Source organism: Mustelus asterias, unplaced genomic scaffold (assembly GCF_964213995.1).
Source record: "Mustelus asterias unplaced genomic scaffold, sMusAst1.hap1.1 HAP1_SCAFFOLD_322, whole genome shotgun sequence".
NCBI lineage: Eukaryota > Metazoa > Chordata > Chondrichthyes > Carcharhiniformes > Triakidae > Mustelus > Mustelus asterias.
In genome coordinates, this window is record NW_027590284.1 from 408,342 (window position 1) to 434,455 (window position 26,114).

Sequence of the window (26,114 nt, forward strand, 5' to 3'; positions counted from 1 at the left end):
CAACACCAGGTTAAAGTCCAACAGGTTTATTTGCTCCCAAATAAACCTGTTGGACTTCAACCTGGTTTTGTGAGACTTCTTAAATTGATTAAACTCAGGACAGAGCTAGCGACTGTATTAGTTATTTTTATTTTATGCCTTGGTGCTTTGGCTTCAGTCATAATTGAATCAGAATACATAATTATTTTTTATGCAAGAACATACTTCAATGGTGGCTATCTTACCCAGCATTCACAGTGAATCAGAATATGATCTATCCTTACAACAGACTTTGCGCATGCGTACTGTAGATCTAAAGTGCATGCGCAGTGGATGTTGCTGCCGCAGCAGCAGCAAGGGAGTTATATCGGCTCCGGGTTTCCAGGGAAACGGCTTATTCTGGAGGGTAATGGAGGCGGCGGGGTGGGTGGAGAGGCTTCATAAGCATCCAGTGGAGACAGGAGAACCCGAATAATAACTGCTCAGTGCCGCGTTCCTACCATTCGGGGCCGCGACCGCAGATGCCGAGTTGGAGGCCCCGAGTTGATGGAGGCCATCTTTCTCGGGGCGATGGGCAATAGTGCGCATGCGCGGTGCTCCCTGCCAGCAGGAGGAATGTTGTGAATTTCTCTCCTGGACTGACAGGGATGGACTTTGGAAACTCCTTTTACAGGGAGTTAGAAGGGGAGGATTTACACACAGAAAACTCAACCCAAGAGAAATGTTTCTCACTTAATTTCTATTCTTGACTGACAGTGATGATCTTTTTTTACAGGAAATTTGATGACAAAATTTGAAGGGAAACTCAAACCAGACATCAGACCAAAACCTGCCAGAGTCATTCCATTCATCAGAACCTGATTGTAAGTGTGTCTGTAGAAAAAGATTCAAACATCTGTGTGACTGGAAATAGGGAACGATAATGTCATGGAAGGATTTGCAAAAAAAGATGCAATGTTTTAAATTGAGTTGTTTAACCAGGAGCCTGTGTGGGTCAGTGTTTTAAAGTTTATTTATTAGTGTCACAAGTAGGCTTAGCCTACATTAACACTGCAAGTTGCTGTAAAATTCCCCTAGTTGCCACACTCCGGCACTTGTTCGGGTCAATGCAACTAACCAGTAAGCCTTTCTGACTGTGGGAGGAAACCCATGCAGACATGGGGAGAACGTGCAGACTCCACACACACAGTCACCCAAGCCATGAATTGAACCCACTGTGAGGCAGCAGTGCTAACCACTGCAGCCCCATGGTGAGGACATGGTGATGGGTGAGTGTGTGGGACTTGATGCAGAGGACAGGGGTTTATATACGCCAAAGTTTTTCATGGGTTAAATGAGGGACGCTGACAGTCAAGTCTAAAGAAAATAAAGGAATGAATGAAAGTTCTAGAAACCTCAGCTGAGACAGGGATTTAGCGAAACTCAAGTTGGTAATGAATAGATGAGGCTGTCCGGTCAAGTCAAGAGGGAATGCATGAAATTTTCAGAAACAATACTAATATTCTGATGCAGCGAATGGTAATGACCTGAAACTCTATGTTCTAAAAAACTCAATCAAATTTGTGAGACATGATTTTCCACTCACAAAGCCATGCTGTCCCTAATCAGTCCTTGCGTCTCTAAATGCCTGTAGATCCTGTCTCTCAAAATACTTTCGAGCAACTTAGCCACTACAGATGTGAGGCTCACCCACTGGCCTCTAGTTCCCAGGCTTTTCCCTGCAACCCTTCTTAAACAAAGGCACAACATTTGCCACACTCCAATCTTCAGGCACCTCACCTGTGACTATCGATGATTCAAATATCTCTGCTAGGGGACCCACAATTTCCACCCGAGCCTTCCACAATGTCCTGGGATACACTTCATCAGGTCCCAGGGATTTATCTCCCTTGATGCACTTTACGACTTCCAGCACCTCCTTCTCTGGTTACATGTGCACTCCTCAAGACATCACTATTCATTTCCCCAAGTTCCCTAACATCCATGCTTTTCTCAACAACGGATTTCTCAAAGGATTGTGAATGAAGTCCAGTCCATTGCGCAAACCTGCCTCCCATCCATTGACTCTGTGTACACATCCGGCTGCCTCGGAAAAGCTGCCAGCATAATCAACCCTCACACCCCGGACGTTCACTCTTCCACCTATTTCCGTTGGGGAAATGAAACAAAAGTCTGAGCTCACGTGCCAACCAACTCAAGAACAGCTTCTTCCCTGTTGCCGTCAGACTTTTGAATGGACCTACCCCGCACTAAGTTGATCTTTCTGTCCACCTGAGCTATGACTGTAACACTACATCCTTCACTCTCTCCTTTCCTTCTCTATGAACTGTATGCTTTGTCTTGATAGTGTGCAAGAAACAATTCTTTTCACTGTATACTAATACATGTGACAATAATAAATCAAATCAAGTGCATCCTTGGATCTTGTGGGAGTTTGGGGAACTTGGGGAAGAAATTGCAGAGGGCCTTGCAGAGGTATTTGCTTCATCCCTTTCCACTGGCAAAGTTCTGGAAGACGAGAGTGTGGCTAATGTTGTTCCATTGCTTAAGAAGGGCAGCAAAGAGAAGCCTGGTAATTACAGGCCAATGAGCCTGACACCAGTGGCGGGTAAGTTACTGGAGAGGATTCTGGCCAACCTTTGGATAATCAAGATCCGGTTAGGGAGAGTTGTCAGAGATCCTGGGTACCAGTACCTTTAGGCATTCTTAGTCGACTTGAGTACAAACAGCACTGGACACCATGCACAATCCAACGTGGGGCCTTTAATGACTTGTGCACAAGGGGAAACCCTGTGCAGCTGTCCCGCAAGTGGTTCTGATGTTACAGAAAAATAACTTGGCAATAATAGTCAATTACAGCAAATCAGAAACCAGGAATGTTTCTAATCCTTCATTGACGGACATATTCGCCAATTAAATCCTCGCTTTTCACCCTTTCGCATTCAAAATTGACTTCTGCTAATCTTTTATTTGCATAGCATATCCCCATATCTCACCTTTGGTATTTGTTATGGAGAAATCTGGTCTTGCTCACCCTCTGGTGAAGGCCGAAAAGCAGAATGTTCTGGGGCCTACGTAGGTGAAGATTAGCCTGTTCATGCTGAAATAGCAGACACTGACTCCTTTGAAGGTCTGCAAGCCGATAAACATTTTCACTCGCTGTTACAGAGAAGGCAGGAAACTTTAATCTGAGCATTTCCACATAGTCAGCACTGCTTCGTGCATGGGTTAGAGTGGGCCAAGGCTGAGGCAGCTGTCCTATATATATTTATAGAGAGAGAATAGACCAACATTTCGAGTCTGGATGACCCTTTGTCAGAGCTCTGATGAAGGGTCATCCAGACTTTAAATGTTGGCTCTATTCTCTCTCCACAGATGCTGTCAGACTTGCTGACATTTTCCAGCACTTTCTGTTTTTGTTTCAGATTCCAGCATCCGCAATATTTTGCTTTTATATGTATTTATATATCCAAACGTGCTATGTTAACAAAATGGACAGTTGCTAACCGTAATATAAAGCATCATGTGATTTAGCTGACTTGACCATATTCCTATAGTTATTCAGTCATTAAAGACACAGTCATGGAACATTAAACTTGCCGAGCAGGGCCCCTCGTATCAACACACAGGCAGCTGCTTTGTGAGACTGCGAGCAGCACAGACAAGTCAGAGATAAGAATGTCTTGAGAAGAGAGATTCATTGTGAAGGCTCAAAAACAGTTGATAAGATGTAAGAACTCGATGATTCTAATGAACATTCTTTCCTCTCATTCCCCAAAAGCTGTGAATCTCCATCCCACACACTCTCCCTCCATTCTCACTCTGCTGTATCTAATATTCACCCTCCCAATTCTCCTGAAGGTGCTGATTGAGGCTGATTGACAGATCCATGCTCACTGCTTCCTGTCCACCACACACAAATCATAAGAAACAGGAGCTGCAGTTGGCCATTCAGCCCATCGAACTGCCTCAACCATTCATTGAGAATTGGCTGATCTACCGCAGCATCATTTCCTACGCTATCCCCCAGATAGAGAGAGAATAGAGCCAATGTTTCGAGTCTGGAGAAAGGAAAGAATGTTCCATAGAAACTAGAATTGTGTGTTCTGAATTTCTATCCTGCACTGACACTGATGACCTCTGTAAACTTGTTTTACAGGATACTGAAAGAGGAATCACCGGCCGAAATCTCAAACGTCACACCTAGATCTGACAGAGTCATATTCCTTAGGACCTGAATATCATCGGCATTTGAATCGAGGAGAAATGGTTGTCCGGTCTGATGACTTGAAAAGATTTCAAACATCAGTGTGACTGGAAAAGCACCAACACACTGCCACACTGGAGTGAGTGTGTTCTAGTGCACTGAGCTTGAACCAGTTACACAGCCTGAATAAATATCACACCATTCACAGTGGGGTGGGAGGGGTGGGGGGACTGTTCTGTGTGTGGACGAGACTTCAACTGAAGAGAGGAAAGGACACCTGCACCATGGAGAAACCATGGAAATGTAGGGACTGTGGGAAGGGATACAGAGCCCCATCAGAGCTGGAAGCTCATCGGCGCAGTCACACTGGGGAGAGACCATTCATGTGCTCTCAGTGTGGGGAGGGATTTAGTCATTTATCCAGCCTGCAGAGACACCAGCGAGTTCACACTGGGGAGAGACCATTTACTTGCTCTCAGTGTGGGGAGGGATTCACTCGATTATCCCAACTGCAGACACACCAGCGAGTTCACACTGGGGAGAGGCCCTTTAGCTGCTCTCAGTGTGGGAAGGGATTCACTCAGTTATCCGTCCTGCAGACACACCAGCGAATTCATACTGGGGAGAAACCGTTCACCTGCTCTCAGTGTGAGAAGGGATTCAGTCAGTTATCCAACCTGCAGGCACACCAGCGAGTTCACACTGGGGAGAGGCCGTTCACATGCTCTCAGTGTGAGAAGGGGTTCAGTCAATTATCTAACCTGCAGACACATCAGCGAGTTCACACTGGGGAGAGACCGTTCACCTGCTCTCAGTGTGGGAAGGGATTCACTCGGTTCTCCACCCTGCAGACACACCAGCGAGTTCACACTGGGGAGAGGCCATTCACCTGCCCTCAGTGTGGGAAGGGTTTCAGTCGATTATCTGACCTGCAGATGCACCTGCGTGTTCACACTGGGGAGAGACCGTTCACCTGCTCTCAGTGTGGGAAGGGATTCACTGATTCATCCACCCTGCGGAGACACTAGCGAGTTCACACTGGGGAGAGGCCGTTCATCTGCTCTCAGTGTGGGAAGGGATTCACTCATTTATCCACCCTGCGGAGACACCAGCGAGTTCACACTGGGGAGAGGCCGTTCACCTGCTCTCAGTGTGGGGAGGGGTTCAGTCAATTATCTAACCTGCAGAGACACCAGCGAGTTCACACTGGGGAGAGACCGTTCACCTGCTCTCCGTGTGGGAAGGGATTCAGTCAATTATCTGACCTGCAGATACACCAGCACATTCACACTGGGAGAGACCATTCACCTGCTCTCAGTGTGGGAAGGGATTCAGTCAATTATCTAACCTGCTGAGACACCAAAAAGTTCACGAGTGATTCCAGGGGTTGGATTCTGCTGTTATTGTTTCTGCTCTCAATTACATCCAGGACTGCATTTTGTTCATTCTCACAGTTAGTCAATGGGGAGGGTCGGGGGGTTTCTTTCTGCTAGACTGGCCGGTCTCACAACTGCCTCCAGTGGGCTGATGCTCTTTGAGTCTTGTTGCGAATACCTTGTTTTAAATTTCACAAGGATCACAGAGTGACAGGGTGTGAGGAAGTTAAGAGATATTTAATCAGCATTTCTGTTTGAAACTCCCCCAGATGCCCATCCAATTTCCTTTGTAATTGTTTATTGTCTCCACTTCCTCCACCCTCGGAGGCAGCGAGTTCCAGGTCATTACCATTCACTGCATCAAAATATTCTTCCTCACATCCGCGCCCCCCTGCATCTCTGACCCAAAACCATAAATCTGTGTCCCCCCTCGTCCTTCTCCTGTCAGCTAATGGGAACAGCTTTTCTTTGTCCACCTTATCTAAACCTGTCAGAATCTTGTCCACCTCTATCAAATCTCCCCTCAACCTCCTTTGCTCCAAGAGGAACAACCCCAGCCTGACATTGACAATAAAGAACAAACTAACAGAATATGTTAATACCTGAAATCAAATGGGAATGTTTAATTTCTATTTTAAAGAAATCATGAATATATTGTCCCGTACAATAAAGGGATTTGAATAACTCAGCTTGAGTGCAGTTGAATGGAATATATCAATCTCGTATCCACCCACAGTCGAGTGAAAGTGTGGAATGTGTAGCTGGAAATCCCTCCCTAACAGCACTGTGGGTGTACTTACACCTTCGGCATTATAGCAGTTGGAAGAAGGCAGTGTTGGCGCTGATTGTGGCCGAGGCAGCTACATACAGCCACATATTCTGTTATAATTGAAGGACTACAGATTGAATGTGAGGCATTATGGGACTGGACTATCTTGACCACATTCCTGTGACTGCTCAGTTTCTGCAATCATGAACCATTAAAGCTGCTTAGCAGGGCCCCGACAGAGGACCTGGTGAGAATATTTACTCAGAATGAGTTAGAATGAAACTTATTCCAGGACCGGCTGGTGTTCAGTGGCTGAGATTCCCGAATCTGTAAAAAGGGGGTCTGACCAATCAACAAACAGTGGTCGGTAGTTAGTTCAGAAGCGTTCTCATGCATTATTTAAATTATTTTATCATAAATTTGTGATCAGACGTGTGAGGGACTTGTAACCCAATAGTTGTTGAATTGACGGTAAACTCCAAGTAGCACTGGACTGAAAAGGGGGTCTGACCAAGAAGTGAAGTGATCTCAGGCATTGTTTAAATTACATCATCATTGGCCAACTTCCCCTTTGTGATGTCACAATGGAGTCCTGCCTGAATCAGCCAATAGGAATCACTCTGCTCCGCGGTGACGTCTCTGGGTTCCAGTGCGCAGGCCCGGGCGCGCGGACCCGGGAGCCCCGCCCCCACCCATTGTCCCCCACCCATTGTTCCCCTCCCCCTGCACCACATCGAGCCAAGGTTTCCAGGCAACCGGCTGACGGCTCCGGCCAGAGCGAGAAGCCGCTCGGTGATCTCCCCCTCCCCCCGGTCCAGGACTGCTCATGTTGAAGGGAGAGGGAAGCTGCGCATTGCAGGGGAGAGCCCACCCCCTGACCTTCTTTGGGATTGACGAACGAGTTGGAGGACCGGAAGGAGTTTGGCCAATCAGAGCGCGGGCTTTGTGTGAATGAAGATTGAGCTTCAGACGGACTGAAACTCCCTCCTGTCGCCAACATCTGTGAGTGGGAAAGATTGGATTGTCCAGCCAGTCCACCATATTGGCCGTTCGCTTTGCGTGTTGGCCAGTATGGTGTGCTCCAGGCAGGGGGCGGGCAGAGGATAAGGAGTTCAAGGCGGGCTTAATGCGCGCCTTGCGGTGAGCTTTTGGAAATGTGGCCGCTGGGAGGAACGCCTTGGTCGGCGTGAAGTTTCTGTTTCAAGTGCTTGGGTTCGTGATTTGTGCAAGAACTTTTTGTTTCGGCTGCGGCTTGTTGAATGCTGCTCTCGCTGGGATTCCTGTGCCTTGAAAGGCGTGGCCCAGGTAGATGCAATCTCGGAAGACCCAAGCCAGGGAGGAGCCATTTGGGAACTATGGTTTCGGAAGGTTCAGCCGCGGAAGGTGTGACCCCAGACGGTGCAGCCCCAGTGGGTGTGATTTTGGAAGTTCTGGCCCGGAGTGGTGGACTTTGGAGGACTGTAGTTGAGCGTTGTCGACTTCGGACGGTGGAATGTTGATGGGCGAAGCTCTGGAAGGCGATGCCTCTGAAATGTTTCACAATTGTATGGTTGTTCATGGATTGTTTGTTATTGTAATATGTGGTTTTCCTGTTATGATAGTTGGTGGTTTGTTCCGGCCCCCGTCTACTTTCTTGCGTTATTTGTGGCCTGGGGGGCATCCCCCCCTGAATAAAGTCACCCCCGGGGGGTGTGACATCCACTTGGGGAAAGTTCTGGGTGGTGAAGCCCCGGATATAGTAACACCAGAGGGATTTTATTCTCCGGGAGAAAAATTGGGAAGGCAGGCCCGAACTGAGTACCCTGGAGAGACTCTCCCACCGCCCCGGCTGAAATTCCGGAAGGGATTCCGGATTGAGTAGGTTCGGGGTGGTTTCCCCATTTCCCCCCTCCGGCTGAACATCCGTAAGGTGTAACCCCCGGATATGAGTACCACTGGAGGGTTGCATCCCCCGGCAGGTGGACAAACCCAGGGGACGGTGCCCTTATGCTTCAGTGTTTATTTTTTGTTGTGTATAGTTGTAGTGTTGTGTTAATGTTTGTAGATTTGTAGATTATGATTTGTAAATGGAGGTGTATTTTGAGGGCAATGCCCTGGAAAACTGTAATTGATGATGAACCCTTCCGAAATGGAAGGTAGTAATTGATAAATGGATGGTGTTAGCCATCGGTAATGTATTTTTCAGATTTGTTCTTTGTTCATTTGTAATTGTTTTGTAATATCGTGTTTGTACTAACCAACGGAAAATCTTTGCATTGTTTGTGGCCTGGGGGGTATCCCCCCCCCCCCCCCCCCTGGATAGAGTGACCCCCGGGGGGTGTGACATCCAGTTGGGGAAAGTGTCCGGGGCACCCAGAGGGGTAACACCGGGGGGGTTTTGTTCTCTGGGAGAAAAATTGGGAAGGCAGGTCGAATTGAGTATCCCGGAGAGCTTTTCCCACCGCCCCAGCCGAAAATCCGGAAGGCAGTCCGGATTGAGTAGGTTCGGGGTGGTTTTCCTGTCCCCCCATCTCCAGTCAAACATCCGTCAGGTGGAACCCCCGGACCTGAGTACCTCTGGAGGGTTGCATCGCCCGGCAGGGGAAAAACCCGGGAGGCGGTGCCCTGGAGGGCGGCGGATATGCTGCAATGTTTATTCTTGTTGTGTTGTACTAATGTTTGTCACTTTGTAGATTATGATTTGTAATTGGAGGTGTATTGAGAGGGCAATGCCCTGGAAAACTATGACCGTTAGTGAACCCTTCCGAAATAGAAGATAGTAACTGATAAATGGATGGCGTTAGCCATTGGTAATGTATTTTTTTCACATTTTGTTCTTTGTGTATTTGTAATTGTTTTGTATTAACGTATTTGTAATAAACAAAAAGAAACCAACATCTGAGAGTTACGGAGCTTACTCACTGGAGACACCCGTCTTTGTTGTTTCTGCTGAATTGTTGACTTCCAGGAAGAAGGAAGGAAGGAAAGAAGGGGGAAGGAAGACAGCTATCGCCTGCCTGCCTGCCATCCGGCCTACCTGCCGTCCGGCCTGCCTGCATGCCTGCTGTCTGGCCGGCCTGCCATCCGGCCTGCCTGCCTGCTTGCTGCCGTCCGACGACTGGAGGGAGAGAAGACACAGAGAGAGTTTCTCTTTGTTGTTTTTTCCATCTACAGGAAGGAGGACTTAAACATTTCAACATCAAGGGACTGAGTGGCTGGGCTGGTGCCCTCATCATCAGAATGTCGGTGCCTGAAAAGGAGAGGGGGGAAGAATATGAAGACTGTTTTCCATCTGCAGGGATGGGGGTGAAGACACCCTGGACTTAAACTGTTTCGCCCAAGAGGGCTGAAGGAGCAAAGTCCCCCTACCTACTGCTGCCGCCCCCAACACCGGCACCCCGCCCCCCCCCCCCGACTGGGGCACCGGCCCTCCTCAGTGCCCTGTCCATCGTCCTCCCTCCTGCTCCTCCAACCTCCTCTCTCTCTCTCTAACTCCGGGGAGTGAGCAACTGAACCCCCACCCACCTACCCCACCCTCCCTTATTTCCCTCTCTGATCTCGCCTTGCCACCTGGGCAGAGACGCCCATTACCTATCCCTCCTACTACTAGAGAATTCATTCCCTGTTTTGTCAGTGACAGAAAATTTCACAATTCAATGTGACAGAAAAAGAACTGAGACACACACACTCACACACCCGAGTGAGAGTGCTCCAGTGAACTGACTGTGAATAGAGCTTTAACCAGTTACACAGCCTGAAAAACACCACACCATTCACAGTGGGGAGAAACCATACACATGGTCTGTATGTGGATGAGGCTTCAACTAATCATCCAACCTGGAAAGACAGAAGGACACCAGCACCATGGACAAACCGTGGAAATGTGAGGATTCTGGTAAAGGATTCAATTATCCATCCCGGTTGGAAACCCATCGACACGGTCACATTGGGGTGGGGAAAATGGAGAAACCATGGAAATGTGATGATTGTGGTAAAGGATTCAATTATCCATACTTGCTGGAAAACCATAGACACAGTTACACTGGAGAGAGGTCATTCACCTGTTCTGTGTGTGGGAAAGGATTCACTACCTCATCCCACCTGCTGTTACACCAGCGAATTCACACTGAGGAGAGGCCGTTCAGCTGCTCCACCTGTGGAAAGCGGTTCTCATGTTCATCCAACCTCAGTGCACATCAGCGAGTTCACACCGGGGAGAAACCATTCACCTGCTCTGATTGTGGCAAGGGATTCAGTCAATCATCCAACCTGGTAAAGCACCAGCGAATTCACACTGGGGACAGGCCATTCACCTGCTCCGTGTGTGGGAAGGGATTCACTCAGTCACCTCACCTGCTGAAACACCATCATGTTCACGAGTGACTGCAAGGACTGAATTTTGCTGTTAATCACATCGAGGTTCCAACCATTTTCATTGGTGTCTGTTTCTGCTGATGTTAATAAACCCTGGCCCAGTTGTAAGATTTGTATTGTGTATTGTCTTGTCTGAGTCCTGAACACATAAATAAAAACAAGAAGTGCTGTAAAAACTCAGCAGGTCTGACAGCATCTCTGGAGAGAGAAACAGAGCTAATGTTTTGACACTGAAGAAGAGTCACATTCAACTGGAAACATTAACTGTTCCTGTCTTTACAGATTCTGTCAGACTTACTGAGATTTTGCAGCAACTTCTGTTTTTAGAATGACGGTGAATGCTGGGCACATGAATCAGAGATTGGTGTAAAACTGGGATCTGCTCCTAAATCAAAGTGAAACAGCAGGTTAAAGTTTCCAGTCTGAAAAGTACTCTGGTTATTATACTATATCTACAATTTTAAGGCTGGTTTTAACTCATTTAAAATAAACCTATTTAAAATATATTTGTTAAAGTCAGTATTAAAATACGAGTTGGATGAGTTCACAGGAGCCTGTTAACCACTGGGACAATTATTCAACAAACATTGGATTTCCAGATAGAGAAGAAGCTGCAGTTTGTTTGCAGGAATTCCCTGTTTTATTGATGTGTGTGTGTTAGACATCAGGATAACTAAAACTACACAAACCTGGAACATCAATGGTGATCTGATTGACAGTTACTCTGGGAATCACTCCCACTGTGAAACTTCAGCACTGACACTGCTGAATGTTGTCGGCTCAGGGAGTGGGGCCTCCAGGAGCGGACTGTAAAAAAGCTGGGTTTCAGTATCCTGACTAATATATGGTGAGGAACCAGAAAAATCCTTACTGAGGAACTGTCTGGGGTTTTACCAGTGTAGGTTCAGGGGCGAATGATTCCTGACTCCCTGAAATGTCTGATATTGAACCCAGTTTGGAACAAGATTCATTCAGTTTCCAGGAGAATAGGGACAAATATCACCCACAACTGAGAGAGAGAAAAACAGCCACCTTGATCAATGACTTGGATGAAGCCAGAATTGATGATACAAAGATAGGTAGAAAAGCAAGTTGTGAGGTTATTACAAAAAATCTGTAAGGGACACAGATAAGTTACCTGAATGGACAGAAAAATGGCAGATGGAGTATAGTGCGGGAAAGTGGGAGCTTTTCCACTTTGGCAGGAAGAATAGAGAAGCAAAAAATTGTTTAAATATACAGAAACTGAAGAATACTGCCGTAGAGAGGAATCTGGGTGACCTTGTACATGAATCGTGAAAAAATAGGATGAAGGTACAGCAAGTAAAGAAGAAGGCAAATGGAGTGTTGGACTTTACTGCAAGGGGGTGGAGTTTGAAAAAGGGAACTTGCTGCACCTACACAGGACATTGCTGAGAGAGCAGCTGGAATACTGTGTACGGTTCTGGTCTCCCTACTTATGGAATGACATGTTTTCATTGGAATGAGTTCAGAGAAAGTTCACCAGGCCCATTCCTAAGATGAAGGTGTTGTCTTTTGAGGAAAGGTTGTGAAGGTGTAGGGGAGAATTCTCCCGTCCCACCCACCACAGGAATCGTAGCAGGCCGGGGGGTGGACCAGACAAAGGTCCTTTGACCTCGCAGAATCCAACTCGTTGTCTTTTGGGGAAGGGTTGCACCGATACTCATTGGGTTTGGAAGAATGAGCAGTGAACATTCTGAAACGTGAGATTCTCATGGGCAGTTGACAAGCTCGAGGCCAAGAGGATGATTCATGAAGGAGTCTTGAACTTGGTGCCACAGATCTACAAGGAAGCCAAGTGTATTCTTTCAGCCCTTACAGACACCAATACTTTATCCTCAGTTTTAGTCAGGTTAGTCAGAGGTTTTGTCAGGTGTGGTGAAAGCTTCAACCAATCATCTGGCCTTTTGGAACACAATTGCAGTCACAGGGAGATGCCATGGAAATGTGGGGATTGTGGGAAGAACATAAGAACTAGGAGCAGGAGTAGGCCATCTGGCCCCTCGAGCCCTCATGGCTGATCATTTTGTGGACTCAGCTCCACTTACACACCCGCTCACCATAACCCTTACTTCCTTTACTGTTTAATAATTGATCTATCCTTGCCTTAAAAACATTCAATGAGGTAGCCCCAACTGCTTCACTGGGCACGGAATTCCACAGATTCACAACCCTTTGTGTGAAGAAGTTCCTCCTCAACTCAGTCCTAAATCTGCTTCCCCTTATTTTGAGGCTATGCCCCCAAGTTCTAGTTTCACCCGCCAGTGGAAACAACTTCCCTGCCTCTATCTTATCTATTCCCTTCATAATCTTATATGTTTCTATAAGATCTCCCCTCATTCTTCTGAAGTCCAATGAGTATAGCCCCAGTCTATTCAGTTTCTCCTCATAAGCCAACCCTCTCAACTCCGGAATCAACCTCGTGAATCTCCTCTGCACCCCCTCCAGTGCCAGTATATCATTTCTCAAGTAAGGAGACCAAAACTGTACACAGTACTCCAGGTGTGGCCTCACCAGCACCTTCTACAGCTGCAATAATCTTGCTGTTTTTAAACTCCATCCCTCTAGCAATGAAGGACAAAATTCCATTTGCCTTCTTAATTACCTGTTGCACCTGCAAACCAACTCTTTGAGATTCCTGCACAAGGACACCCAGGTCCCTCTGCACAGCAGCATGCTGCAATTTTTTACCATTTAAATAATAGTCCATTTTGCTGTTATTCCTACCAAAATGGATGACCTCACATTTACCAACATTGTGCTCCATCTGCCAGACCCTCGCCCACTCACTTAGATTATATATATCCCTTTGCAGACTTTCAGCGTCCTCTGCACACTTAGCTCTTAGTGTCATCTGCGAATTTTGACACACTACACTTGGTCCCCACCTCCAAATCATCGATGTAAATCGTAAACAATTGCGGTCCCAACACTGATCCCTGAGGCAAACCACTAGTCACTGGTCGCCAACCAGAAAAACACCCATTTACCCCCACTCTTTGCTTTCTGTTCGTGAACCAATCCTCTATCCATGCTAATACATTACCCGTGGCACTGTGCACCTTTATCTTATGTAGCAGTCTTTGGTGCGGCACCTTGTCAAATGCCTTCTGGAAATCCAGACACACCACATCCACAGGTTCCCCTTTGTCCACTGCACATGTAATGTTCTCAAAGAATTCCACCAAATTAGTCAAACATGACCTGCCCTTCATGAACCCATGCTGTGTCTCACCAATGGGACAATTTATATCCAGATGTCTCACTATTTTTTCCCTGATGATAGATCCAAGCGTTTTCCCTCCGACAGAAGTTAAGCTAACCAGCCTATAGTTACCTGCCTTTTGTCTACCTCCTTTTTTAAATGTTTGTGATTTTGTGAAACCTGTTTTTGTTGTCTGAGCTGACTGGAATTAGAGCCAGAGCAGGAGTAATCCAGGGGAATGATTTGGAGGTAAAGCAAAATCCAGCAGATGCTGGAATTCTGAATAAAACAGACCTGCTGAGTTTATCCAGCATTTTCTCTATTTATTATAATGAGTTGGGGACCTGGGTTTGAATCCCACCACGTTTCAATAAAAATATTGATGAGCATGAATTAATTGTTGTAAAAACACATCTGGTTCTCTAATGCCCTTTAAGGAAGGAAATCTGCCGCCCTGATCCAGTCTAACCGACATGTGACTGGATTCACAAACAATTCAAGGGCTGACTGGGTAAACAGGGAATGTCACCATCAGAAAAACAGAGCCCCTGGAGGGCAGAAGGGTTAGGACAGGTTATGGAGAGGTTAAAACTGTCATCATTGAGAACAACACAGACTTTAATGGAACAACTGGTCCCAAAAACAATCTCTTGTAGTTAGTGTGGCAGGGTGTGGTGAATCAGGTTTAAAAAGAGTCAAATTATATATGTTTTCTAGTTTGGACAACCACATTTAAATCTGGGACTCGGATGAGGATATGAATTGGTGTTTGGTGGTAAGATCTAAATGTGTGTATTACGCCTGGAAGCCTTAAACCCAGAGTGAGAATATTTCAAACCAGGGTTCAAAATGAACGGCTGTGGATGGTGAATTCACCCTCAAAAGAAAACAAAGAAAATTACAGCACAGGAACATTCCTTCGACCCTCCAAGCCTGCACCAACCACGCTGCCCGACTGAACTGAAACCCCCTACCCTTCTGGGGACCATATTCCTCCATTCACATCCTATTCATGTATTTGTCAAGACGCCCCTTAAAACTCACTATCGTATCTGCTTCCACTACCTCCCCCGGCAGCGAGTTCCAGGCACCCACCACCCTCTGGGTAAAAAACCTGCCTCCTTTAAACCTTGCCCCTCGCACCTTAAACCTATGCCCCCTAGTAATTGACTCTTCTACCCTGGGAAAAAGCTTCTATCCACTTTGCCCAAGCCCCTCACAATCTTGCAGACTTTGTCAGATCACCCTCAACCTGCGTCGTTCCAGTGAGAACAAGCCAAGTTTCTCCAACCTCTCCTCATAGCTAATGCCCTCCATGCCAGGCAACATTCTGGTAGATCTTTTCTGTACCCTCTCCGCCCTCTCCAAAGCCTCCACATCTTTCTGGTAGTGTGGCGACCAGAATTGAACACTATATTCCAAGTGCGGCCTAACTGAGGTTCTATAAAACTGCAACATGACTTGCCAAAAGGCCCGCAGAAATTAAGTCTTGTGAGGAACTACTGGAAGAAAATAAATCATCCTGTACATGGGAGAGACAGAAACTGTGAGGACCATCTCCTCCAATCACAGATTCTGTCTCTCCCGATGTTGCTACATCTGCAGAGACAGAGTCTCAAACTGGAGGAACAGCTTTGCCACCTATTTTGAGAAAAGACTCAGCAGCCTATCAGTGACGTGTGGAGGAGTTGTGTCTTCCTGCTACAGAACTAGTTTCATAGCAGTGTGAGCCTCAAAAGGAATGATCCAACCATCGGCAGACCTTTCCCCATTCTGCTGAACAAGTCTTGATTATTTTTATATATCTCAGGAGGTGGGGTTTACAGCTCAGGAATTTGAGTAAACAGATATTGTGAACGTACTTACAATCACTTGGGTCGTCACATTAGAAATTGAGATCCATTCATCCAGGTTCATATTCTAAACTGCTTTTATTTGCAGTTTAATGTTCACAGACAACATCCAGAATCCCCGGTCAGAGCTGATCTCAGCTGGTGCAGTGAGGTTATTGATGGATTATCAATGTAAATCCACACACAATGAAGATCAGAATCGGGAGAGATTTTTCCTGCTCCACCATCTGAACCAGTAAACATCTGATTCAGTTCCCTTGTGTCAAATAGTTAGAATTCTCATTTTGGAAAGAGAGTATGGGAGTATTTTTAAAATAAGTTAACAAAACATATCATTCATAGATTCCAATTTAAAAGATTTAATATATACACAGTCTTCAGTATTTGTGCTATCTTATTCAAAGAAGTAAACTAACAGAAACACAAAAGGTAATGTTACTACGTGACTACATCACTAATAAAGGAGTTACTGAGAATGGAAAACGATGCCCTGGAAACCAAAAAATAGCCCTTAAAAATCAAAGAGTAGCTTTCCAGAAAATCTGAATACAAGCATTGAAAATAAATACTTTGTGCCCTGCAGATGGATCTTTCAGAGAATGAATTGTAGATTTTGCCCAAAGATCAAATTAGAATTGAAGCAAAAGTTCTTAATTTTATTCTAAACAGGTTCCTGTTGAGAGTTCTTCAATTAAGGGGTAAGATCACTGGTGGTGCATTTAAAAAGTGACATTGCAGCCCTGAAAATCAGTGACACTTCCAGAATATTAAATTCCAGCTAGTTATAGGGTTTGTTAACATCAGCAGAAATAAAATATTGTCAGTCAATACTGAACAGCAGCAAAAACAGCAAAATCCAACCCCTGCAGTCACTTGTGAACTTGTTGATGTCTCAGGAGCCATTGTGACTGAGTGAATCCCTTCCCACACACAGAGCAGTTGAATGGCCTCTCAGTGTGAGTGCGTTGGTGAGCCAGCAGGTTGAAAGACTTTGCGAATCCCTTCCCACACGCGGAGCAAGTGAATGGCCTCTCCCCTGTGTGAACTCGCTGGTGAGCAGAGAGGTTGGATGACCGATTGAATCCCTTCCCACACACGGAGCATGTGAATGGTCTTTGTGCAGTGTGAGTGCGTCGGTGAGCAGTGAGGTTGGATGACTGCCTGAAATTCTTTCCACAGTCAGTGCAGCTGAATGGCTTCTCTTCAGTGTGAATTTTCTGGTGTCTCAGCAGACTGGATAAAACTGTGAATCCCTTTCCACACAAAAAGCAAGTAAACGGTCTCTCCCCAGTGTGAATTCGCTGGTGTGCAATGAGGGAGGATGCCTGTCTGAAACTCCGTCCACAGTCAGTGCAGCTGAATGGCTTCTCCTCAATGTGAACTCGCTGGTGTGACAGTAAGTGGGATGACCCAGTGAATCCCTTCCCACAGTCGGAGCAGGTGAACGGCCTCTCCCCAGTATGAACTCGCTGGTGTGACAGCAGGTGGAATGACTGAGTGAATCCCTTCCCACACACGGAGCAGATGAATGGTCTCTCCCCGGTGTGAGTGCGTTGGTGCACAGTGAGTGCTGAAGAATGCCTGAACCTCTTCCCACAGGAGGTGCAGGTGAATGGCTTTTCCTCAGTGTGAATTCTCTGGTGAGACCAAAGGCCAGATGACTGAATGAATCCCTCCCCACAGACAGAACAGGTGAACGGTCTCTCACCAGTGTGACTGCGCCGATGATTTTCCAGCAGGGAAGGGTAACTGAATCCTTTCCCACAGTCCCCACATTTCCACGGTTTCTCCATGGTGCTGGTGTCCTTATGTTTCTCCAGGTTAAACGATCAGTTGAAGCCTCATCCACACACAGAACACGTGTACAGTTTCTCCTTGCTGTGAATGGTGTGATGTTTTTTAAGGCTGCGTAACTGGATAAAGCTCTTTCCACAGTCAACTCACTGAAACACTCTCACTCGGGTGTGCCTGTATCTTGGTGCTTTTTCAGTCACACTGATGTTTGAAATCTTCTCCTCCAGACAGAAGACAAACATTTCTCCTTCCACATTCAAAGTCTGAGGATATTTAAGTCCAAGTGAATCGAGACTCTGTCTGATTTTGATGTGATGTTTCTTCACCTCACCTGTAAAAGGAGTTTACAAAATTAATCACTGTCAGTCCAGGATAGAAATTTTGAACAGACAATTCTAATTCTCTGGAACATTTCTTCCTCTCTTGTTCCCCAAATCAATAAATTCCTGTCCCACAAATTCTCCCTCCTCCCTTGGCTTAAATCCAAACCCATCTCACCATTTCTTTTCTCCACTCCCAGTTTTCTCCCTCCCTCTCCTCTGTCTGGGTTCAGTTCTCCAGCTCCTGTCTGCAGACTGACAATAAAACCAATGGGTCTTACTGGGGGTGTTGGTGCCTCCAGCGGGTGTTTGTGAATCCTCCCCGCCCACCTCCCAGGGTTTCCTTCCTTCCCAGAGATCAGAGTCCTCATTGATTTGAGGCCAAAGTGTAACCTCTTATTTATTGTCCCCCTCCCCCATCCTCTGATGTGAACCATCCTCCAGTGGCTGAGCCAGGATGGGGCCGTTAACCTGGGCCTGTTCCCGGGAGGGAGGGAGAAGCCCCGCAGCTGCAAACCAGGGAGCTGACAATGATTCTGAAGGGTTTGCGGATCCACAAAGTGTTTCCAAATCCTCCCAGCCACCGCCGAACGCTGACTCCGCTTCTCCGGGACAAACAAGCGCCAAGGACAGCAATGACACAGCGCATGCTCCACATCACAATGCCCGGGCACTGATTGACGGCAGCTCCGGACCAATAGGAAGAGGGGGCGGGGCTGGAGGACCGAACGGGAGCGGTTGGTCCTCCAACCAATCGGAGTGAAGGAAGGGCGGGGCTGGAGCAAATATTTCAGCACCGGGTGAAGCGCTGGAGCCGGCGGTTGGAGTTTGGGGAGGATCCGCAAACCCTTCAGAATCATTGTCAGCTCCCTGGTTTGCAGCTGCGGGGCTTCTCCCTCCCTCCCGGGAACAGGCCCAGGTGAACGGCACCATCCTGGTTGGAGCTGGAGCATGCGCAGTGCCTGCGGCAGACGGGAAGGAGCTCGAGCGAGCGGGTTTTAAATGGAGATTTTTACAAAGACCGAGTGCAGATCCAGAGCCCGAAATAAAACCGGAAACATAAATGGAGTTTGCGGGTGGATGGTGAGGCTTTATAAACACCCGGTGTCGGCCACAGTCCCTGTGGTGAACCATCGTTGGTTACCACTGGGGGTTGTTATTATGTTACTGTTGGGCTAGGGTGTTGTTACTGTGGGGGTTGTACAATGTTGTTGGGTTAGGGTGTTTACCTGTTATAAGTGTTATCATGGCACATCCCGGTGGGGCCCCGCCTCCGGTGGCGAGGTATAAGACCCTCTGCTCCGGCAGGACCCCTTCAGTCTGAACTGGTGTATTCGTGTTAGTAGTTCCATTGTTACACAATAAAAGCCTTCAATATCGAAGCCTTGGTTCCACGTGCTTGATTGTCGCGCATCAATTTTATTGTGTAACAGAAAACTCTCAGCTGTACAAAAAAAGAGTATGGAACAGATCTTAAAACCAGATCGTCTGGCGCTGGACCCACGTGCGGTCGGTGCCGCTAACACCTTCGACCACTGGTGGAAGTGTTTCGAAGACTACCTGGTTGCCTCTGTAGCTATCACTACAGACAGTGACAAACTCCAAGTCCTCCACGCAAGGGTAAGCGACACGATTTATCTCGCGATTCGTGCGGCTCCCACTTACCCGAGGGCCGTCGAGCTCCTGAAGAAACGATACACGAAACCACCCAACGAGATACACGCTCGTTACCTCCTCGCTACATGACGTCGGCAGTCGGGCGAAACCATGGAGGACTACGCCAATGAGCTCCTGCAGCTTGCCAGGGGTTGCGATTGTAAAGACGTATCAGCCGAACAATATATGTACGACCTCGCCCGAGACGCGTTCGTAGCAGGGGTAGGGTCCTCGTACATCAGGCTTAAATTGCTGGAAAAGGGGAACCTCGACTTGACCCAAGCAATGGAGATGGCTGAGATGCTGGAAGCGGCGTCGAAAAGCTTGGCGCTGTACCCTGAGGACCACGTGCAGTCAACGTGGCAGGAGCAAGCTCAGCTCCCTCCTCGCCCCGCTAACCCGCGCTCCCAGATCGATCCGACGACGGCGGCAGCTCCAGGTGGCCAGCGATGCTATTTTTGTGGTGGGGCCAAGCATCCACGGCAACAGTGTCCGGCAAGAACGGCAACCTGCAGCCAGTGCGGTAAAAAAGGCCACTACGGTAAAGTCTGCAGGTCGAAGTCTAAAAACGGCAGTGCAGCTTGTAACCCTCCAGAACAGAGACAATCTCCTTCGGCGTTGCAGTACCCACGAGGTCCGACCACGTGCGAACCCAGGACGGCGCCATCGTGGCTGACGGAGGAGGAGGAAGACCACCAGGAGTCGCTGCGTTTGGCGCCCTCGCCCACGTGCGATTCATGGGGGCGGCCATCATGGTCCACGACGACTAGGAGCGACCAGCAGGGGTCCTCAGCATCAACATCGGCGGCATGCAGTGACGCCCAGGGGCCAACGGTGGCGTCGATCTCCCTGGACCAGACTAAGCACCACAGGCTTGAGAATTCCATGATGGATATAAAGGTAAATGGTCGAACTGTGAATTGTCTGTTTGACAGTGGGAGCACCGAAAGTTTCATACACCCTGAAACTGCTAAAAGGTGTGGACTCCGGGTTCTCCCTGCCAAGCAGACAATTTCCATGGCATCACGGTCCCGGTCTGTACCGATCCAAGGACGATGTATGGTAACTCTTGAGGTACAGGGCACAATTTACGAGCAATACAGGCTCCTTGTGTTACCTCACCTTTGTGCGCCAATTCTCCTCGGACTAAATTTTATGGTCCACATGAAGAGTGTGATCCTACAGTACGGTGGGCCACTCCCTTCACTGGCAGTAGGGAATCAGCCGCAGGCTCCAAATTGCCCAAAGCGCCCCGCATGCAACCTTTCCACTCTGAAAATCACTACACCATCCCTCTTTAAGAATCTGGTACCAGGCTGCAAGCCCATCGCTACTAAAAGTAGGCGTTACAGCGCTGAGGACCGGATCTTTATTAGATCTGAGGTTCAGCGGCTCCTCAAGGAAGGGATCATACAGGCCAGTGCTAGTCCGTGGAGAGCGCAGGTCGTGGTAGTCAAAAGCGGGAACAAACCTCGGATGGTCATCGACTACAGTCAGACCATTAATCGTTATACGCAGCTGGATGCGTATCCTCTCCCGCGCATTTCTGATATGGTCAATCAGATTGCGCAGTACCGAGTGTTCTCTACCATAGACCTTAAGTCCGCCTACCATCAACTCCCCATCCGCACAGAGGACCGACAATACACGGCTTTTGAGGCAGATGGTCGTCTATACCAATTCCTCAGGGTTCCATTTGGTGTCACCAATGGGGTCTCGGTCTTCCAGCGTGCTATGGACCGAATGGTGGACCAGAACGGGTTGCGGGCTACCTTCCCGTACCTGGATAACGTCACCATCTGCGGCCATGACCAGCAGGACCACGACACGAATCTCCAACACTTTCTGCGCACCGCATCTCGCCTGAACCTGACCTATAACAGGGAGAAGTGCGTATTCCATACGCGCAGGTTAGCCATCCTCGGATATGTGGTGGAAAACGGGGTCATTGGCCCTGATCCAGACCGTATGCGCCCCCTTACTGAACTTCCCTTGCCCGCTAGCACGAAAGCACTGAGGAGATGCCTCGGGTTCTTTTCGTACTATGCGCAGTGGGTCCCCAACTACGCGGACAAAGCTCGTCCGCTCATCAAGTCCACGACCTTCCCACTTACGCCGGAGGCCCAATTGGCCTTCAAGGCTTTGAAAAGCGACATCTCGAAAGCCACGAAGCACGCGGTGGATGAATCCATCCCTTTCCAGGTGGAGAGTGATGCATCTGATTTCGCCCTAGCCGCCACACTAAACCAGGCAGGCAGGCCCGTCGCGTTCTTTTCCCGCACCCTTCAAGGCCCCGAAATTCGGCACTCAGCGGTGGAGAAGGAGGCTCAGGCCATTGTGGAGGCAGTCAGACACTGGCGCCATTACCTGGCGGGGAAGCGGTTCACCCTGATCACGGATCAACGATCTGTGGCGTTTATGTTCAGCAACACGCAGAGGGGCAAGATCAAGAACTATAAGATCTTGCGGTGGAGAATTGAGCTCTCCACCTATAATTACGATATTATGTATCGTCCAGGGAAGCTCAATGAGCCCTCGGATGCCCTCTCGCGAGGAACATGCGCCATCATGCAGGAGGACCGCTTGAAGGCCCTCCACAATGATCTGTGTCATCCTGGAGTCACCAGACTCTACCATTTCGTCAAAGCCCGCAACCTGCCCTACTCGGTGGAGGATGTCAGGTCAGTGACGAGAAGCTGTCGGATTTGCGCAGAATGCAAACCACACTTTTATCGACCAGACCGGGCACAATTGGTCAAGGCCACTCGCCCTTTTGAGAGGCTGAGTGTGGATTTTAAGGGCCCCCTTCCCTCAACGGACCGGAACGTCTATTTCCTCAACATAATAGACGAGTACTCCCGGTTCCCGTTTGTTGTCCCCTGTGCGGACACGTCGACTGCCACCGTCATCAAGGCATTCAGTGAGCTTTTTACCCTGTTCGGGTACCCCTGCTACATTCATAGCGACAGGGGCTCGTCGTTCATGAGCAACGACTTGAGGCAATTCCTGCTCTCATTCGGGATTGCCTCTAGTAGAACCACGAGCTACAACCCTAGGGGTAACGGACAGGTGGAAAGGGAGAATGCTACAGTCTGGAAGGCTGTCCTACTGGCACTGAAATCCAGGGGCCTTCCAGTCTCCCGTTGGCAGGAGGTCCTTCCAAATGCGCTCCATTCTATCCGCTCCCTCCTGTGTACGGCAACCAATGCTACTCCCCACGAGAGGATGTTCTCATTCCCTCGGAAGTCGTCCTCGGGGATCTCATTGCCAGCCTGGTTGACGTACCCAGGACCCGTCCTTCTGCGGCGACATGTGAGGGCTCGCAGGTCCGACCCCTTGGTCGAACCGGTCCAACTCCTCCACGCCAACCCTCAGTATGCCTATGTGGCATATCCTGACGGGCGAGAGGACACTGTCTCCATTAGAGACCTGGCGCCTGCAGGGGACGTAGCAACTCCTGTCGCTCCTATTCCCCCAGTCACGAATCCACTACTCCTCATTGCTTCCCCAGACGTGGCGCGGTCAGCACCGGGACCAGTGCATAACAGTTCTACTCCCATGTACAGCTTGCCTGAGACTCGGAGATCGGCGCCACCACCGAAGGTTCCAGGATCCCCTGCACCATCGCCTCACCAGGGCCAACCGGCCCGGGAGTCCTTGAGGGGACAGCCGGACGTTGTTTTGGAGAGAACGCCACCGCAAGCACCTGCTCCGGTTTCGCAACCGGTGTTGAGGAGATCACAGCGTCGGTGCGGTCCTCCAGACCGTCTGGACTTGTGAATTCTGTATATATGACCTGTTTTTTCTTGCACCCCGCCGCCTTTTGTTTTTAAAGGAGGGGTGAATGTGGTGAACCATCGTTGGTTACCACTGGGGGTTGTTATTATGTTACTGTTGGGCTAGGGTGTTGTTACTGTGGGGGTTGTACAATGTTGTTGGGTTAGGGTGTTTACCTGTTATAAGTGTTATCATGGCACATCCCGGTGGGGCCCTGCCTCCGGTGGCGAGGTATAAGACCCTCTGCTCCGGCAGGACCCCTTCAGTCTGAACTGGTGTATTCGTGTTAGTTGTTCCATTGTTACACAATAAAAGCCTTCAATATCGAAGCCTTGGTTCCACGTGCTTGATTGTCGCGCATCAGTCCCTCAATTTGCAAAGCAAATTCCTCAGACCTTCTGATGGTTTCAGGCCGGAGTTCAAATCCGCCATGTTTATAAAGGTCCGTGTACTGCAAAGCGCATGCGCATCCGCCATCTTTATTGAGGTAAATTGGAACAACGCATGCGCAGCCACCGTATTTGTTGAGGGTGAAACCAAATGAATAACCCACAGGGGACAAAAAAAATCAGAGTTTGATTTCATAACAAAATCGATGTGTTGTTGTAAAACTGGAAGTTAGGGTTACAGCCAACAACAACTTCTATTTATATAACACCATTAATATCAGGGTGGTTAGCACTGCTGCCTCACAGCTCCAGGGACCCAGGTTCGATCCCAGCCTTGGGTCACTGTCTGTGCGGAGTTTGCACGTTATCCCTGTGACTGTGGGTTTCCTCTGGGTGCTCCGGTTTCCTCCCACCGCCCAAAGATGTGACGTTTAGGGGAATTGGCCATGCTATATTGCCCCTTCGTGTCCAAAGATGTGCGGGTAAGGGGGATTAGTGGGGTACAGATCAGGGGTAAAATATTCAGAGTCAGTGTAGACTTGATGGGCTAAATGGTTTCCTTCTGCACTGTAGGAATTCTTTGAGAAGTCATCCTTGTGCACTGAAGGTCTAGTCACTAATGGTGGAGTGATTAAAATAGGGAATGTGCAGGAAACCAGAATCAGCACAGTGTTAGAGGTGATTCCAGAGATAGGAACAGGCCTTGGAGTGATTTGTACAAATTAGTTGTAAGGATGCATGAAAAATACGCATTTCATTTGGATCTCATAGAATTCTACAGTGCAGAGGGAGGCCATTTGGCCCATTGAGTCTGCACTGACCACAATCCCACCCAGGCCCTATCCCCATTACCACATGCATTTATCCTAGCTAGCCCCCCTGACACTCAGGGGTAATTTAGCATAGCCAATCTATCTAACCCGCACATGTTTGGACTGTGGGAGGAAACCAGAGCACCTGCAGGAAACCCATGCAGACACGGGAGAACATGCAAACTCCACACAGACAGTGACCCAAGCTGGGAATCAAATCGGGTCACTGGGGCTGTGAGGCACAGGGCTAACCACTGCGCCACCATGCCGCCCTCTGCTCAGGGAAGAGGGAGAGTGTATGGGACAGATTTACTGTTTTGGGGAACAAGAGCAGAAAAGTTGTTCCTTAGAAATTAGACTTGTCTGATCAGAATTTCTATCCTGGACTGACAGTAGTTTTGTAAACTTCTTCTTTTGCAGGATATTTGATGGGGAAGATTTACAGTCAGAAAAATTGAATCAAGATTTAACAGTCGCTCAATTCACCAGCACCTGAACACGATCAGACTTTGAATGTGGAGTGCGGGAAAAGATTTCAAACATCAGTGTGACTGGAAAAGCACTGAGACAGACATACACCCGAGTGAGAGTTTTCCAGTGAACTGACTGTGGAAAGAGCTTTAACCAGTTACACAGCCTGAGAAAACATCACACCATTCACAGCAATGTGAATCTGTGCATGTGTTCTGTGTGTGGACGAGGCTTCAACTAATCACTCAATATGGAGAGACATGATGATACTGACACCATAGAAAAACCGTGGATATGTGGGGACTGTGGGAAAGCATTCACTTGCCCATCCAAACTGGAAACTCATCGACGCACCCACACAGGGGAGAGACCCTTCACGTGTCCCGTGTGTTGGAAGGAATTTACTCAATCATCCTGCCTAACATTACACCAGCGAGTTCACACAGGAGAGAGACCATACACTTGCTCTGTGTGTGGGAAGGGATTCGTCCAGATGTATAACCTACAATTACACAGGAGAGTTCACACTGGAGAGAGGCCGTTCACCTGCTCCGTGTGTGGGAAGCGATTCATTAATTCATCCAACCTTGTGACACACCAGCGAGTTCACACTGAGGAGAGGCCATTCAGCTGCACTGACTGTGGAAAGAGCTTCAGACATTCATCCAGCCTCAAAGCACATCAGCGACTTCACACTGGGGAGAGACCATTCACCTGCTCAGAGTGTGGGAAGGGATTCACTACCTCCTCCCACCTGGTGACACACCAGCGACTTCACGAGTGAGTGCAGGGAGTGGATTCTGCTGTACCTGCTGCTGTTAATCACATCCAGGAGTGAGCCACATTCATTCTGACATTTGAGGTTTGTTTCTGCTGATAATAATCCCTGTCGCTGGGCTGGAGTTTAATATTCTCGATCGAGAGCTGATTGTGTTTTTGGGGTTGCCATTTCCCTTTAAGAACCACTGTCTGTGATCTTTCCCCATCATTCAGGAACTCTCGTCACCGATTCTTCACAGTACAGAAAGAGGCCATTCAGCCCACCAAGTCTGCACTGGCTCACTGAAAGAGCCTTATCCCATTCCCCTGCCATACTTCTGTAACCTTGCACACTCTTTCTTTTCAGATAACA

The 26,114-nt window shown here is 48.3% G+C and overlaps 1 protein-coding gene across 1 annotated transcript in view; it reads right to left on the reverse strand.

Annotated features, from left to right (window-relative positions):
• Positions 1–9,478: 9,478 nt before the first annotated feature.
• Positions 9,479–26,114, reverse strand: part of LOC144486357 (uncharacterized) — a gene marked incomplete at its 5' end in the record, with an annotated part of 39,193 nt that continues 22,557 nt past the window's right edge. The window contains 1 exon segment of the mRNA XM_078204388.1: positions 9,479–9,560. Within this exon segment, the coding sequence (XP_078060514.1) occupies positions 9,479–9,560 (82 nt within the window).